At 36.0% G+C, this 18,654-nt stretch overlaps 1 protein-coding gene and 1 pseudogene across 2 annotated transcripts in view; one reads left to right on the plus strand and one right to left on the minus strand.

Moving 5' to 3' along the window:
• The window catches only part of RNGTT (RNA guanylyltransferase and 5'-phosphatase), a 303,675-nt gene that overhangs the window by 153,208 nt on the left and 131,813 nt on the right, over positions 1-18,654 (minus strand). For both annotated transcript variants that reach the window (XM_040627529.1, XM_008687490.2), the window contains one exon: positions 3,850-3,918. In XM_040627529.1, the coding sequence (XP_040483463.1) occupies positions 3,850-3,918 (69 nt within the window). The remainder of the gene's footprint in view (positions 1-3,849; positions 3,919-18,654) is intronic.
• On the plus strand, positions 7,391-10,877 carry LOC103659853 (annotated as a pseudogene).

The raw sequence follows: 18,654 nt of genomic DNA on the forward strand, positions 1-18,654 counted from the left end.
TGCATGTATATGTGTGTGTGGTCCAAAGAACTAAAAGAGATTAAGTGTTCATGCCTAAGGTGACACAGAAGAAACCCAGAAACTACTTTTCCACCTCCTCTATACCCTCAAAGACTACCATCAGACTAACAGGAGTAACTTAGAAATACCCATCTTCAACCACGTCAGTGTAGAAATGATGGCAGTAAATGCACAGAAGAATACAGTCAATCTATGAACTCATCAGAATTTCACCTTTCCAGAACCTGGTGGCTAGAATCAGGATACCTTAAATGGGTAAGTTTAAAATCTCTGGGCACAATTATAAAAAAAGAAAAACCTAGGAAGTAAAAATGGATCCTTGTAACATTACACTACACTGTGATTCATTTCTTCAGAGGAGAGAAGGGGCCAAGCTATTTCATTTGAATAATTAAGAAATATAATCTTTATTTTGTTCTGCAAGCTGGGAATTTCCAGGATAAGGACACTGAAGAGAAATCCCAAGGAGAAAAAGCTATGCAGCAGGACTACAGAATGAAAGACCTCAGAGGGAATGCCTTCAAATTAAAACCAAACTGGATATATTACTTGATAAATCTGACTGTACTGAAAAAAATTTTAACAGTTCTTTTAAAGAGTTTAAGGGAAGAAATAGTGATAATCACAACAAATGAAAATATAAGGCAATTCCTAACTTCAGGGAAAAAAAGTTTTCTATGAAAATATAATATTATACAACTTGACTCAGATGTGAACAATATTTATGTTACCACAGAAATATAAATACTGAATATTCATTTGACCAAAAATGTGATATAATTACAATGGGATGACAGAAGGAGAAGGGGTGATGTTGGAGGAGTGAAAGAGCTCAATCCTGTTCTTCAACAGCAGAGAGTAGGCAGATCATGTATAAAACAGAAAACCAAGGAAGAGCAGCATAAACAGATTTTGTAGAAATCAGGAGGGAAAAGAGAAAAAACACACAGCTAAAACAACAGAAAATAATTACCTCCTAGGAGTGGCACTCTAAATGTGGGGAAAAGAAGAAGAGACTGTTCTATTTTTCAGTAGAAGCCATGATATTTTGACTTTTAAAACCATGGGCATGTATTATTATGTATTGCTTGGTACTTAAAAGTATTTTTTCCATAATATTACCTTCTTTATTTTGAATATATAAAAAAAGAAAAAAAACTAAGAAATAAGGTAGCATAAATCCTCAAAAAACTATTACACTCAAATCCAAAGGTATATTAAAAATTACACATATCATGATTAAGTAGCATTTGTGTCAGAATGTAAGGATGGGTCAACGAGAGAAAATCACTGTAATTTACTACATGAATGTCATAAAAAGGAAAATGACATGGCAATCTCAATCAATAGATACAGAGAAAGCATTTGTTAAAGCCCAAAACTTATTTATGATTGAAAAAAAACCCAACAACCTTTGTATGAATAGAAACAAACTTTCTCGGCATGATAAAAGCTCTCTAAGAGAAATCTACCAAAAACATACTTAATGGAGAAAAATTAGCCACATTCCCTTTGAAGTTGAGAGTAAGGTAAGAATGTCTCTCTCTTCTCCACCCAATAAAGTCAATGTTTAAACCAGTGCTAGAGGTCCTGGCCAATATGTAATATTAGACAATTATTAGAACTAAAAGTGTTCAGCAAGATTCTTGAATCAACAAATTAATCAACAATGTGGCAGTACATTAGAAGTACCAAATAAAGATACCATTTACCGTAAAAATGGAAAATAATAAATATCTAGAAATTAGACAACAATTAAAAACTTACACTCAATTACAGAACAAAAAAGGACCTGAAAAGGGCTAATCCTTATGCACTGAGATGATCTAACACTATAAAAACAACAATTTTCTCCAAATTAAATTCAAAGCAATTCCAATTGAACTCCTAACAAGAATTTTTCTATAACCTGACAAACTATATCTGAAATTTCAATGTTAAACCAAATGTCCCCACATATTTAAGAAAAGAACAGAGAGACTTGCCTTACTAGATATCAGTTACAAAGCCACTATAATAACAAGTGTGGTTATTTGAATCAGAACAGACTAATACATCAGCTGACTTTCCTAGACTCACGTATCAGGCCATTTCTCTTACATATATCAAAATCTCATATACATGTGGATATGAACCATGAGTTTAACAAAATAAAATGTATTGCAATTACTATTATTTTTAGACTTGACTTCGATCTAGGGGATCAGGCCTAGAAAATACTGTAACTCAAAGATCTAACTTCTACTTCCGAAGATATCATTTTCTACAATGTCTGTCCCCAGCCTCTAACTCTCCTCCATCACCTCTTCCCTTGACCACAGAACAGCTTCTCTCTACCTGTTTGGCAAAGGGGCTAGAAGGAAGACAGAAGCCAATCACGTATCACGTTATACCTAAACTTGCATATTAAAGTTCTACCATATACGTAAAACATATAGTATTTAATATACAGTCTTCAAAAATATTAGTTTCCTTCCCTTTTCTCCAGATACCCAATTTGATGTCTCACTATATAACTTCACAGCTAGCCCATGCCCTAATTTCGAAGGTTAGAGGCAAACTACAGCACATGAAATAACAACTCTTTTCTATAAAGCAGTTTTCATACATGAACATGCATTTGAGTACATGAAGAGCTTGTTAAAGCACAACTTGCCGGACTCCATTCCCAGGGTTCCTGATCAGTAGGTCTAGGGTGAGCTGCTTTTCTTTTCTTTTTTTTTTTTTTAAGATTTTATTTATTCATTTGAGAGAGAGCAAGAACAGAGCTAGAAAAAGAAAGCACGAGCAGGGAGAGGGGCAGAGGGAGGAGACTCCCCAACGTGGGGCTCAATCCCAAGACGCTGGGATCATGACCTAAGCTGAATGCAGGCACTTAACCAACTGAGCCACCCAGGTGCCCTGGGTAAGCTGCTTTTCTAATAACTTTCTGGGTGGCGGTAACGTTCCTTGTCCACAGGTCACGTCTTGAGAAACAGTGCTCTACAGAGCACAGGTTGTCTAATGAGGGCAATTTTGCTTCCAGAGGGAAGTAGGCAGTGAATGTATATATATTTTTGGTTGTCACAACCTGGAGAGAGAGGACTGGGGGAAAGAGGTAATACCGGCACCTACTAAGTACGTACCAAGGATGCTGCTAAACACCCTGTAATACACAGGACAGCTCCCCACAACAAAGAATTATCTGGCAAAAAAAAATGTCACTGATGCTAATGTTGAGACACCATGCTATCAGAGTAAAACGTAACTTACTCCAAATACATGATTTGACCATTCGGTTAGTACAAGTTCTTCAGTGAGTTTCAGAAATCTGACATTCATAGAATTCATAGTAATATTCACAGAATTACATTTTCTTCAAGTATTAAAAATTCTTTGAATTTCACTCATCCATAACAAATTTTAGAAATATTAATATTTAAAGGTATATTGAGCTACAGAAAGAAATAAGTATTTATGTAATGTTATTGGTAGATTTCTAGTGAAGATATATAAATTAACACTCATTTTGCAAGAATTATTTAAAAACAAATTATATCAAAAGACTTTCTTGAAAAATAATGATCCATGTTTCTTAAGCTGAGTGAAAAGCAAACAACTGTTCATTTTACCATTATATATATTCAGCATAACTGAAATATCTTAAATAAACAATTTCTTTAAGGATAGGCAGTGACTGTAGCAGTAATCAATCCTAAGTAAATATATCTCAAGAAAATGTACTTCATATATACATTCATGTGTACGCACATATTTATATACATAAAACACACTACAAATGCACACACACACACACACACACACACACACACACACACACGAACTTACTCCAATAGGCTGAAAAATAAGTCCATCCATTTCATGGCTGACTTCTTTGGCAAAATTTCCTTCAAGTAACTATAAAACAAATACATATATTTTTAGAAATACAATAATCACTTACAGGGTATTTTAATTTTTTACAAGCTTTACAAAAATTTCTTAATGTATAAGCTTTAAGAACTGAAATACAGAATGGGGAAGGTGGGTGATACAGAGAGATCTAGGTTAACATATTGCAAAATTTTTTTTAATGTACAAAGACTTACTCCATGGCAGGCTAGATATCTTGAACAACAGTCATGACTAAAACAACCAAAATGATGGATAAAATATTAAAAACATTTTTTAAATACATTGCTGAGCCAGCATAAAAGGAAGGAAGACAGAGGCCAAAATCAGTGAAAACAGAAATTCTGAGAAGTAACAAATACAGGGAATAAAATAAAAAACATACACAAAAAAGGAAACCACAGAGAAACGTGCAAGGGATAGATGGAGGCTAGGGGGCAGGGGAGACTTCCCCTGAGAATCTATAACCTTAAGCAACCTCAGACATGGGATCACAGTCCAAAAATATATTATCTGTGCCGTCCCCAAACCCACCAATAGAGGATTTTTAAAAAATTTTTTGTCCTACTTTTTGTTTTGTTGTCTTTTTCATATTTTTTCAAGCACAGAAATGCATTACAAGGTATACACAGTATAAAATACAAATGACAGTTTTTTCCAGTGTCATTATCTTCTAAAGAGTAGGTATAGCCCCAAAGCTCTCTCATTAGTTCTGAGCAAGTAAACGCTTCTTTCGCAGATTTTTATTGTTTTGAAGACCTGAACATGTGTATCACCGATGGAAGCCCTAAACACTGATTTCTGTATTTCAGAGAGCCAGAGTCTGACCAACGTACATCACAGGCAGGATAGGTCTGGGATTCAAATACGTTGGATCCAAAATTTTGGCTATGCTGTGTATGATACATCACTTTTATCACAATCCCGTCCTCCTGAAAACCACTTTATCTACAGGGAGATTCATATTCCAAAAGCAACAACCAAAATTTCAAGTTTATTTCACTGCAACAAAATCTGTGAGTCTCCTCCAAACTGCGGCTTCGTGTTCTTTGCCACTTCGTTCTTCAAAATCTGTAATTCCTCTAAACTGAGGGCAGTTCACAGCAAAGAAAAACAAGAGCAAGCCTAGTTTCTAACAACTTTAAGACAACTCCGGGTTTGAATATCTAAATTCCCTTAAAACTGTAAAGCTTCTTAGTCAATTCATAGGGACAGAAATTAGGGAGCCTGGTCAGGGGGTGTGCGGCAAGGGGAGAATAAGGAGTTAGTGTTTAAGAGGTACAGAGTTTAATTTGGAAAGAAGAAAAAAATCTGGAGATGGATAATGGTGACGGCTGCACAACAACGTGAATATCCTTAATGCCACTAAACTGTATGATTAACAATAGCTAAAAAGATAAATTTTATGTATATTTTCACATAATTTTTTTTAAAAACTGTAATGCTCTTGAAGTTTTCTTTCTTGTTCTGTTTTTTCCTTTTACTACAACACTAAGAATTCTTAGGTGGGCAGCTGGCAAACTGGGACTCTTACAGCCATATTATCCAGAGTCTGGCAAAATGGGCAGGACAGTTCTGAGATTCATAGATTTGTCACCCATGTACTCAGTGGTTTAAATGACCTGGCTGATTGAGAAGGCAATTTGCCAGAATAAAAAATTCCATATGAATTAAAAACACTGATTTCTTATAAATTCCTTTTAAAAGAGGAAAAATAAATCCTAAGCATCAAAGAGCAAAAATATCAGCTTACATTCTTGCTGGAAATGTGGAAGATAATTTGAGATTAAAGCCTTCGTATGTGATGTATGTATGTGATATATTCATCCTAGAGGAAAAATTTTTGAAACTTGTATTCATATTGAGAAGCATATTATATTAAGACCTTCATGTTCTATTTCAACTTTTTTCAAATATCCATGAACTAATGAAGGGTAAAGGTTCAAGCAAGACAGAAAAGTATAACCTTAATACTTCTTGTACCCTATCATGTAAGAAAAGGTAAACTGCTAAATTCATAGCACAAAATCTGCTGAGAAATAATGCAAACCAAATGCCACATCACCTTGAAAAAACAAACAACTTTTTTTTTTTTTTAAGTAGGCTCCACACCCAACCCTGGGTTCAAACTCATGACCCCCAAGATGAAGAGTTGCATGTTCTACCAGCTGAGGCAGGCAGGCACCCCTAAAAAACTTTTCAAAGGTTAAAAGAATTTGTCCTCCTTAACCATAGGTACATCATCTATGGCAAATAAACATAGCTTTCCTACTCTTAGGTCAAAAGTCTCAAACTGATATAATGGATCATCCCTGTACACAAAGTACATATAAAGTAATAGTACAGAGCTGGCAAGACTCTAAATAATATGATGTTACCTACTGCAGAAATGAAAATCACCTCATTTTTTATTTTACTCTACCTTTTTACAAATCAGAAACCTCTTACGTCAAAACAAGAAATAGCCCGTTTTTACTCTTGTTTTACTCCTTGCTGATTACTCCAGACAATTTTTTTTAAGATTTTATTTATTTATTTGAGAGGCAATGACAGAGATAGCGGGAGACAGCATGAGCAGGGAAGAGAGGGAGAAGTAGACTCTCTGCCAAGCAGGGAGCCCAATGAGGGGCTCAATCCCAGGACCCTGAGATCATGACCTGAGCCGAAGGCAGACACTTCACCAACTGAGCCACCCAGGCACCCCTCCCCTTCCCCCCCCCTTTTTTTAAGATTTTAATTATCGAGAGACAGACAGACAGAGGTAGCAAAAGAGTCTTTCTTTACTTAACATGTATAGTGGCACCTATCATGTACTAAGGACCTATAATAAACTGTTTGCTTGGTTCTTAACATATACCATTCAAAATATGTAATTCCTCACAAGATATGTATTTGTGAGTTTTGTATTATTATTATTGAATTTGCCAGAAAAGGAAACTGAGGCTATCAGAGATTAGGTAACTAGCTTCAAGTCAGACAGCTAAAAAACAGAACAGATTTCGGGCACTTGGGTGACTCAGTTGGTTAATCTACTACCTTTGGCTCAGGTCATGATCCTGGGGTCCTAGGATTGAGTCCCACATTGGGCTCGCCCTGCTCTGCGGGAAACCTGATTCTCCCTCTCCCTCTGCCTGCCACTCCCCCTGCTTGTGCTCTCGCTCTGTCAAATAAATAAATAAAATCTTAAAAAAAAAAAAAGAAAAGAACAGATTTCAGTTAAAAATAAGAAAATAACGAAAGTCTGCTTTGACTCTGAAATAAATGCCCAAAGATTTTTGCAACATCCTATATGTATAGGTCCTCTAATCATCATTTAAGGTTTACAGATTTTATTTTTTTAATTGAAGATTTTATTTATTTATTTATTTATTTATTTATTTATTTGAGAGAGAGAGAGACAGCATGCACAGGCACAAAGGCATGAGCAGAGAGGGGAGGGGCAGAAAGGGAGGGAGATGGACAAGCAGACTCTGCACTGAGCATGGAGCCCGATGGAGGGCTCGTGCTCACAACCCTGAGATCATGATCAGAGCCAAAACCAAGAGGACTGAACCAACTGAGTCACCCAGGTGCCCCAATGTTTAGACTTTAAATGTACTGTACCATGTACTATATGAAAAAGGTGCATACAAAGGTAGATAAAATTCTTGAAGGAAAAAAAAAGATTTTTGGGGAATAGAGATGAAATCTAAACATTGTATTACTATTGTACAATTTATCATTAATGGATTTACTTGTTCATATTTGACCATATATGTAAATTATGTTAAATTAAAAATACTGCTTTTTTACATTTACAATTCTTGAAAGAAAATTTATCCAAACTTGCTATGGGCATCTTCTATATATCACTATCTTCATTGTTAGAGCCAAAATTTAAATCATTTAACTATTTCCATTATTTTCACTCCTATCTCCTGAGTTATAGCATACTTCACATGCAATTTTCACAACAGATGTTATGCCAGGTTAAAAGTACCAACTGAATAACATTAGGAAAGTTTTTTCTCCTTTATTCATTCCATATGTCTATGTTCATGATCTTGAAAGTGTTTAGCTTTTAAAGTTATCTTTTTTAAAAAAGATTTTATTTATTTATTCGAGACACAGAGAGAGAGAGAGAGAGCACATGTGGCTGGGGGGCACGCTCCAGGAAGCCTGACGTGGGGCTCGATCCCAGAATCCTGGGATCATGACCTGAGCCGAAAACAGATGTTTAGCAGACTGAGCCACGCAGGTGCCCCCTCCTTTAAAGTTATCTTTAAAAGTCTGGTTTAACGGAAAGTGCCACTTTCACTTACTATAAAGAGTGGCAAGAGAATGTTGCTTATAATCTGACAATTATAAAAAAGCAGATAATCTATAAAATCGTAACTTTTGCTAAGGTTATTAGAGAGCTGAGGGCTCTAGGCAACAGGATGGACTGAATCCCAAGCCTCTCCAAAGGGAGAGGAGACATATATACTGATTCACCTTTGGGAGAATTCACCTTTTGTATTGATTCAGCTTTTGGTAGAAACTGTTCTTTGCTCCACACTCAATAAGCCCATTAACAGCAGTCATGTGCTGAAGGAATGTGAAGTCTTTGGAGCACCAAAGATAATTATATAGCAACACAAACCCATCCCAAATAGAGAACAGAGTGATTCAACCACTAACCTACTGCTTCAAATGTGACCTATTGACAAACTGAAAAAAAGAGGTATACCCATACTAAGCACAAATATATTTACCTCAGTCTCTGTTGTTCAAACAGTGGAAAAAAAAACAAAAACAAACATCTAGCACCCAATAAAAAATATTTTTCACATATACGCAAAGCAAAAAAAACAAAAAACAAAAACAAAAAGAACAAAAACAAAACAAACAAACAAAAAAAAAACCCAAAAAACTATCTACACTCAATAGATAAGACAGTCAAAAGAACAAGACTCCAGATGACTCATGTTTTGAATTATCAAAGACTTTAAAATAACCTTAACATTTTAAAGGAAAAAGTGAAAAACATATATGAACCAACCTGGAATTTCAGCACAAACAGATAAAAAGTATAAAAATGAGACAAGTAGAAATGCAAGATATAAAAAAACAGGATCAGAGAGAAAGAATGCTAATCAATGGGAATAATAATCAATGGGATTATCAGCAGACAGAACACAACAAAGGAAAGAATCACTGAGAAGAAAGAATCTTGAAGAAGAAAAGTGTATCACTTCTTCCAACTGAACTACAAAAAGAAAAGGGGGAAGGAGAAACAGAATCAAAGAGCTGAAAGAGTAAAAAGATACAACTTCTGTACAATTGGAGAGATTTTTAAAAAGAAAGTGATTTTAAAAAAGAAACAATTGGGAGGAATAATGCCTCAGATTAATGCAAAATTAAACACACATTTGCACTAGCACACATCCCAATAGTAGCCTAGAGAACAAGGATTTAAGAAAAAAGTACACAGTCAAACCACAATAAAAAGAAAAAAAAACTTATGCGCAAAGGTTCAAAAAAAAATAAGAATGACAGCAGACTCTTTGTCATGAATTATATAAACCAGGAGATAACAGAACATCAGCTTTAAAGTACTAATAGAAAAACTATAAACCCAAAAATCTTTAGCAAATGAAAATATCTTTTTAAAAAATGGAGGCACAATAAAAAACTTTTGTCCAACAGACAAAATCTGATAAAATGAATTTCTACCAGGCTGTAACACAGAAGATTTTAAAAGAAAGTTTTCTGGTAAAAGAAATATACAAACAACAAAAACCTGTATCTGAACAAAATATATGAAGAACATCAGAAATGGCTGAAAACTAGATATAACAGACACCCAGGACTCCAAGATGGCATCATCTGTACCAGTGAAGAAGAAGAAACTTATGGACGTCAGACTAGGAGAGTTGCCAAGTTGGATACCAATGCAGAATTTCACCCCAAAGGCATTGCTGGAGCGTTTCAAAGAGGTTACTACTAGTACTACCTGGTAGTACTGTGAAAAAAGGGGGTGGTGTTGCTGGGATTTCCATGATGCTGGCAGCTCATGTGTTTTTCAATTACTATTATTGTTATGAGGAACTCAAACATGAGCGGCTACAAAAGTACCACTGAAAAGGGCCCAGTGTGGAAGCACATTCTGCATTCCTGACCATCACTTTTGCCTGGAACCCTGAATCCTTTCATATCCTAATTGAGAATTAACATCCAAGAAAAGATGACTGGTTAAAAAAAAAAAGAAAAAAATAGAAAAATAGTTGAAAACTAAAATAAATATAAAATATTTGTACTTAATTTCTTCAAAAGATAATTAAAGCAAAAATATTAAAATGTATTGTGTGGTTTTAACATGTTTAGAAGCAAAATATATGACAAGAAATGGAATGATATTGTTGTATGGTTCTCACCCCAACTCTAAAGTGATATATTATCTAAAGGTAAACAGTGAAAGGTTAAAGAGACATACTATAACCCTTAGACTAACTCCTAAAATATAAAACAAAGATGTATACCTAAAAAGATAAAAGTGGAGCTATAATGAAATCCAAACATTCTCAAGTAATCCAAATGACGGCAAGAGGGAAAAAGGAATAACACACAGGCAAACAGAAGCAAAGTAGTAAGATGGTAGATCCACACTGACCCCTAGTAATAACTACATTAAATTTAAATGGTACACGCACCCTATTTAATAGGCAGAAATTGTCAGATTGGGGGAAAAAAATCAAGAACCAACTAACTATATGCTGTCCACAATAAACCTGCTTTGTATATAAAGATTAAATTAAAAGTAGGACAGATTAAATTTACACAATGTTATAGGTTAATTATACCTCAAAAAAGCTGGATGGATGGAAAGATAGAAAGATAAATGTACAAGGATAGAAAAGGTATTAAATCCTAACACTGGGGTGCCTGGGTGGCTCAACTGGTTAAGCGTCCGCCTTTGGCTCAGGTCACGATTCCAGGATGCTGGGATCAAGCCCCATATTGAGCAGGGAGCCTGCTTCTCCCCCTCTCTCTGCCTGCCATTCCTCCTGCTTGTACTCTCTCTCTCTGTCAAATAAATAAATAAAATCTTTTTTTAAAAAATCCTAACACTAATGAAAAGAAAGCTGAAGTGGCTAGCCTATATTAATATTAGACAAAGAAGACTTAAGAACAAGAAATATTATTAGAGATAAAAAAGGACCTATAACAATCTTAAACGTATATGCACCTCAAAAACAAAAACCAAAATGTATTTAAAAAAAAAAAATCTAACAGAGTAATTAATAAAAATAAGGCAAAAATCCTCAACTATACATGGAAAATTTAAGACTCTTCTCTGGGTAAATAATTCAACAAGTAGAAAAAAAACATTCAGTAGAGGTAAAGACCTCTCAAAAACAGTTATGCCAAAGTAGACAGTTAGTTAGGTTCTAACAGGATATCTGGAGGTAGGCAAAGAGGAAGTCACGGCCAGCTTCTGGGAAAGTCAGAGTCCTGCCGGGCAGCAGTCCAAAACAAAGCCACATTAAGCTGTAGCAAATCAGAGAGCCCAAGATGACTGACAAAGGAGGCCAGAAATCCCTGACCGAATAGGGAAGAAAAAGCATGAAACCCTGCTCCCAAGAAATCCCCACCCCAAGTAATAAATATTCTACCCCCTAGTTAACAACTGTCAATACAAGATAGAAACCCAAAACCCCAGGTACACAACTCTGTCTCTGCCTCTCTCTGTTTCTGTCTCTCTCTGACTCTCTCTCTCCCCCACCCCCTTCATTCGAGCTTATGGGCTCTCATCTCTACTTTTCACCTAATAAACTTTCCTGCTTGGGTTGCTCATCCATTGTGCTCCATGTCTGTCCTTGAATTTATTCTTCTTTTTTTTTTTTTCTTTTTCTTCTTTTTTTCTTTTATTATGATATGCTCAGAAAAAAAGAAAGAGCCACCTAGGCTGAAATCATAAGACTAGTGAAGAGAACCATGTGCCCCTAAAGCTAGTAAGACCAAGATATAGTTGAAGATGTCACAGTCTCAGTTCATTGGATAACAGAGAAGTTGATGAAATGTCTGGATGAAGTGTCTCACGAGTTTTTAAGAGCAGCTGTGGTTAGAAAGCAATATGTCTGCATTTAAAACTTTAAAGTAGGAATAGTAGCCAGAAATAAGTTGCCAAAGTCAAAATGACTAAATCAGAAGAAAATCACTGAGCTGTAAGTTATGAAGAAACGAAAGGCCAGGGTAATAAATAGATCAAACCAAACATAGGAAGTTGTATTCAACAAGGCTGATGGGTGGTCTGAGAAAAGTCAGGCACAGTCTCCAAGGAAGGAATGGTTAACCAAGAAGCCAAAGAGAGTTTCAACATACACAGTTAAAATAACATGGCTCAAAAAGTCAGCTTTTATTCTAATAACTTAAATAGCAGGTAATTTAAAAATTCACAAGAATTTGTGTCTCTGATATTACATTTCAAAATAGAATGTCCTATATTTTTAAGCTACTGTGTTTTTTTCCTCTTCTATACTTTAAGTAAAACTTATTTATGAGTTGTACTGGTATTCTTACATAAAAAGTGCTACCGTAAGTTTTTCTTAGATAATTGGATGATAACATCTCAATAAAAATAAAATTTCAAGCAGTGTTCATTAGGTAGTCATTGTCTGACTACCAATTGACTGCCTACCAATGCTAGAAATCCAGTTAGCATTTCAGATATTGGGGACCCAATGATAATATAAGCCTAGACCAATATGCCTAAATAATACCTTAATTCTAATTCATAGTAAGAACATTAAATGCAATGATGTGATTAGCCATTTCCTGTCAATCTTCCTACAGAAAAACAGTTCAACTTAAATTACCCAAGTTGTTTTTAAAATGCTTCTAACAAATTTCTTAAAATATAAAAATTTAACTGCAAAACCCTGGAGAAGATTTAAAGTGGAATATGTGGTGAATTATCCTAAACTAGGATACATTCCTTTTCAGAATTATAATCTTCTTATCTTCTACCAGATTAAATTTGAAGAAAATTAGATAAAAGGTAAAATAGAAGACATAAACCAAATAATTAAGAAGCATGATAGTGTGTCATAAAGTTTTACTTATAAAATTTTAACCTGCTTACCTATGAATATAATCCCATCACTGGAATACCATCTGAAACATCCTAGAACTTTCTATTGACCAAAAGTTGGTGGAAATGACAAAAAGGTTATACACCAGGTGATGGACTCTGAATTGGCATTTTATGTGTCTATGAATCAGAAAGTAATTGGAAACCAAATCATTATAAATGCATAAGCAGAGAAAGATAATGCAAAAGGACTTGAAATTAGAAACATAAGAAACAAAACAGAAACTGCACAGTTACAAAGCGTAGAAAGGAACCTTTTAGAAATAAGTAAAATGATAGCTTAAGACTACAATGAAGAAGAAAATGAATCCACAGTGTAATTGGGAATGTAAAATGGCAACATCGATTCATTAAAGTAAAGAAAAATACACTAAGGGAATACTTAAACAAGAAAAGAAATAAACTACCTCCAGCTTTCTGTTCTGGACTATTCTACTCATATCGAACATTTCCTGAGCAGATATCCCTACATAACTTCAACTGACTGCCTGAGAATACTCAACAGAATAGCTTATCTCTGCTTATTTAATTGTGCCTTAGTAACTCCCCTAAAATTCATGACTTTATTTCCACCAATCCCACCAAAATGGAAATTCCCACTCACCTGGATATTACTCTTCATCCTTTATCATTCCCAAAGTCTAATTTCTGGTTTAGGCTAAGATTATTCAATGCTTCTGCACCCTAAATATCGTTCTAATCAGTACAAAATCAATCTACAAAACTCATCCTTTTTGCTCACCAAAAAGCCAAGATCATTATTTCCTTTTGAAAACAAAAATTTGATTTTCATTATTTACCAATGATGATTCAACAACTATATCATTAAAGTTAGCTAATCAAAATATAAATAGCTTCACTGGCTCTTTCAATCCATATTACTACAATTAAAATTAAGCTTAAGAATACTGGTGAATCCTAAGGGACAAGTTAGAAAATCTAAGAACAAAATTTCTCTAGGAAATATAGATTCTTGGGGCGCCTGGGTGGCAGAGTCGTTAAGCATCTATCTTCAGCTCAGGGCATGATCCCAGCATTCTGGGATCGAGCCCCACATCAGGCTCCTCCGCTAGGAGCCTGCTTCTTCCTCTCCCACTCCCCCTGCTTGTGTTCTCTCTCTCGCTGGCTCTCTCTGTCAAATAAATAAATAAAATCTTTAAAAACAAAAAAAAAAGGAAATATAGATTCTTTATTATTTTTGGTAGTTGTCAGTCTTACTTTTACCAAAATTCCCTCATAATTCTATAAAATAAAAGTCAACTCACCCTCATGGAACAACCAAAGTTCTTTGTGCCAGACTTCTTTTTCATCTCATAACTGAGGCATTAATCATTTATTCAACAAACATTCATTTGGTGCCACTAACTCGCAGCCAATCTATCAAGTGTTTGAGATTTAAAAGAGATCTATCAGTTTTTATCCTGAAGAGTAAGTGTCAGGGTCTAGTGTGGAGGTCCCAAACTCAAACACCTGTAGATGCCAGGCCATAAACCTGAACAAGACTGGGAATAAGACAACAGGGACTAGTAAGAACTATGATGAACGTAAGAGCACATCTTCACCTACAAGCAAACTCAATGTTTTTTAAGTATTATAGGAGCTTAAACTTTCTGGAGCCTACCAGTTTATGACTTGTGGTTAATATGGATCTAAATATACATAAAAGAATCATTTTATAGTAAAGGGCATTTAGTAGAGCTGTTTAAAGACTTCCAAGAAAACAGAAAAGTAATTATAATTTCATCTCTCATCCAGTTGCATCCAAATGTTTACTGAGTACTAATCACGTATCCATGAAAACAAAACAAAACAAAACAGATGAGAAAAAAGAGGCAAAACATATAAACACTATATGCTGGCACTTTTCTAAGCACTATATTGACCCATGTTAGCCTCATAACAATATTATGCAATAGGGACCATTACTAACCCCATTTTATTTTTTTAAAGATTTTACTTATATATTTATTTAGAGTGTGCAAGTGCGAACGCACGCACGAGATAGAGAGAGAGCACACGTGCGCTTGCATGCAAGCACTCGGGGACTCAACACACAAGCAGGGGGGAGGGGCAAAGGAAGAGGGAGAGAGAGAATCACATGCAGATTCCACACTGTGCATGGAGCCCATCACCGGGCTCAATCTCAAGACCCTGAGATCATGACCTGAGCCAAAATCAAGAGTCAGCTGCTTAACTGACTGAGCCACCCAGGTGCCCCATCCCCATTTTAAAGGTGAAGTTTAGAACTTGCCCAAAGTCACAAAGCAAGGAACTGAGAATCCAAAATCATTCTGGGTTCCAAAATGGGTTCCAAAGCCCATGTTCTTAACTGCTTTTCCATGCTAACGTGTCACATTCCCAGAAATCTTTTCCTAATCTCTAATCTCCTTCAACATTGTCTCATAGTACCCTGCACTTCCTTCTACCACAGGATTTTCCTCTTTAATTGTCTGACTACCAAACTGAGCTGTGGGCTTTTTGAGGTCAATAAAATCAAACACGTATGATTGTATTTCAGCATCTATTATAGTAATCTGGCACAAAGTAAGCTCTCACTTCAACAAATGTGTACTGAATAAGTATAAAATGAACAGTACAGTTTTGGGACCAATAAAAACAAGCCAGGAGCACCTTGGTGGCTCAGTTGGTTGAGCACCCAACTCTTGATTTTGGCTCAGGTCATGATCTCAGGGTCATGAGACTGAGCCCCAAAAGTCAGGCTCCGCACCCCTGTGTGGAGCCTGCCCTAAGATACTCTCTTCATCTTCTTCTGTCTCTTCCCAACCCCAAACACATGCTCGATCGCTCTCTCAAAATAAAAATTTTTTTAAATAAAAATTTAATAAAATAAGTAAATAAAAACAAGTCAATAGATATAGTTAGATAGAAAACACATGGAATTATCCCAAGAAACTGTGTAAAATAAAAACATTAAAAAAATTGTTAAGAGAAGTTTAAAAGCTGTTAATATACGTACAGATTATTAAAGGGGTAAGATTTTTTAAAAGATGAAATCATCCCTCATAGTTAATAACTTTCTCACAAATCATCCCTTATTACTTTCATTATTTTCAGCAGGGATAACACTAATAGGGTCCTAACTGGTCTTGCTTATAGGTTAACTTTCTCTTTCCGAACTATTTCTCTTCATCTCCACTAGAGCTTTCTAAAACAATTTGTTATGTGCCATAATCACAACTAAAAAGCTTTGATTGCTCCTCACTGCCTCTATAGTCCAAGCTTTAAGCACGGTTTTTTTTTTTTTTTTAAAGATTTTATTTATTTATTCGACAGAGATAGAGACAGCCAGCGAGAGAGGGAACACAAGCAGGGGGAGAGGGAGAGGAAGAAGCAGGCTCATAGCAGAAGAGCCTGATGTGGGGCTCGATCCCAGATCGCCGGGATCACGCCCTGAGCCGAAGGCAGACGCTTAACCGCTGTGCCACCCAGGCGCCCCTAAGCACGGTTTTTAAAGTACTTTTTTTTCTGGGAAACCTCTCCTAAATGTTTTCCAGAATGTTTACACAGATTGCAGCTGGTAAAAAGTACAGGTAAATATTTCCTTTGTGGGTAAAAGAGCATGACCTACTAGTTTGGAAGAAAAATAAGCACTTTTGAAAAGAATACAAGAACAGAAGGGGTACTTAGCCATAAACACATATGTAATGCAATAAAAATAAAATTAAACTACATAAGTGGCTGTCTGAATGTCGCAAGAAAAGGGACAAAAATTAGAGAAACAAAGAAAGAAGTTAATTATTTATAATGTGAGTATAAAGGGGGAATCATTTTTTTTTAATAAAATTTAAGACTCAAAGAGCTACAAGGTAAACTGCAAAACAATACTTGCTACATCTCATTCAAAAATACATCCCTTGGGGCACCTGGGTGGCTTAGTCGTTAAGCGTCTGCCTTTGGATCAGGGCGTGATCCCAGCGTTCCGGGATCGAACCCCACATCAGGCTCCTCCACTGGGAGCCTGCTTCTTCCTCTCCCACTCCCCCTGCCTGTGTTCCCTCTCTCACTGGCTGTCTCTCTGTCAAATAAATAAATAAAATCGTGAAAAAAAAATACATCCCTTATTTGAATAGGTATGTACTGAAGAATTAACTTTACCGAAAGAGAGGTCTGGCCTTTGCCCTCCACGACCAGGAGATGATCTCTAGGTCCCTGAAATGTACTGCCTGACAAGCCTATCTTTGTTTCCCTGAGGTGTCTGGCCACCAGAGACTGTAACAACGTGATTTACAATGGAGACTCTGGAACATGCCATATCAGTTCTGCCCTCCAAAGGAACTGGAGATTAATCTATTGGCCCAAACCTCTTACTTAGAAGGGCTGAAAACTAAAGGTCAGTCACGCAGGCAATATGTGACGGAACTACAACATAAAATTTGGACACCAAATTGCTCCCGGGTTGGCAATACTCTTTGGGTCCTGTCAATGCATCTGAGCCAGAAGTCGGTAATGCTGTCCGTGACTTCCCAGGAAGAGACCACCAGAAGCTTCAAATTTGGGCCCCTTCCAGATTTTGTCCCATGTGGTTCTTCTTTTGTTATTAAAAAACTGTAATGATAAGTACAGTGCTTTTCTGAGTCTCTGACTCACTCTACTGAATTATCAAACGTGAGGGAGACCCTGGGAACCCCAGAATTTGTAGCTAACAGATCTGACGCAAAGGTGAGCCTGGGGGCCAAAACTTGTAGCTAGAGTCTGAAGTGAGGGCAGTCTTGTCCTGAGCTCACTGCAGTAAGTTTTTGTCACTAAATTTATCTAGATGATACAATATGGACTGTCCTCAAGGTCATACTGATCAGCAGGAACGCATGACTTCCCTTGTTGGGCATTATTGCCAAGAGGCTGTTCAAGAAGTTGCAGACTGTAGAATGATGCCACAGTTCCTCTGTCGGTTAATGGGTAAAATCACCCCGTTAGCCACTACACATGAGACCTTTAAGAGACACTGAATATCTCTGGATGAAGGTAGCCCATACTGAGATGCCTAATGGCATTTATCTGTAAACTAAACATGATCTACTGCAAAATCAAGTAGAGAAAATGGTAGTGAGATCTTAAGAAATAAACTATGTTTTCCACAATATAAAAATGCATATAACATTTCCCTTATTCTTTGTATCAATTTTAAACTAGCATAGAAATATAAATAGAAATCAAATAAAAACAGGACCTAAGATTTATATCTAGATTGCTATATAAAATACTTTATGAACAAAACAGCAAAATATACCTCTGTTAAAGTGATTTTTCTTCCTATACTTAAAGTTAGGCATTTAACAACAATTTAACGGTTCACTAGAATTACATAATACTTTTTTTTAAGATTTTTATTTATTTATTTGTTTGTTTGTGAGAGAGGAGAGAGAGAGAGTGTGTACATAAGCAGGGAGAGTGGCAAGCAGAAAGAGAAGCAGGCTCCCCATTGAGCAAGGAGCCCAAAGTGGGACTCAATCCCAGGACCCTGGGATCATGACCTGAGTCGAAGGCAGACACTTAAATGACTGAGCCAGGAGTCCCTTTACATAACATCTTTAAAGAATACTTGCTTTCATTAATTCTATTATCATTAGCCTCCTATGTCCACGTTAAAATTCCTTCTAGTTGTCTTTCAT

Source organism: Ursus maritimus, unplaced genomic scaffold (assembly GCF_017311325.1).
Source record: "Ursus maritimus isolate PB19 unplaced genomic scaffold, ASM1731132v1 scaffold_13, whole genome shotgun sequence".
In the NCBI taxonomy this organism is placed as follows: domain Eukaryota; kingdom Metazoa; phylum Chordata; class Mammalia; order Carnivora; family Ursidae; genus Ursus; species Ursus maritimus.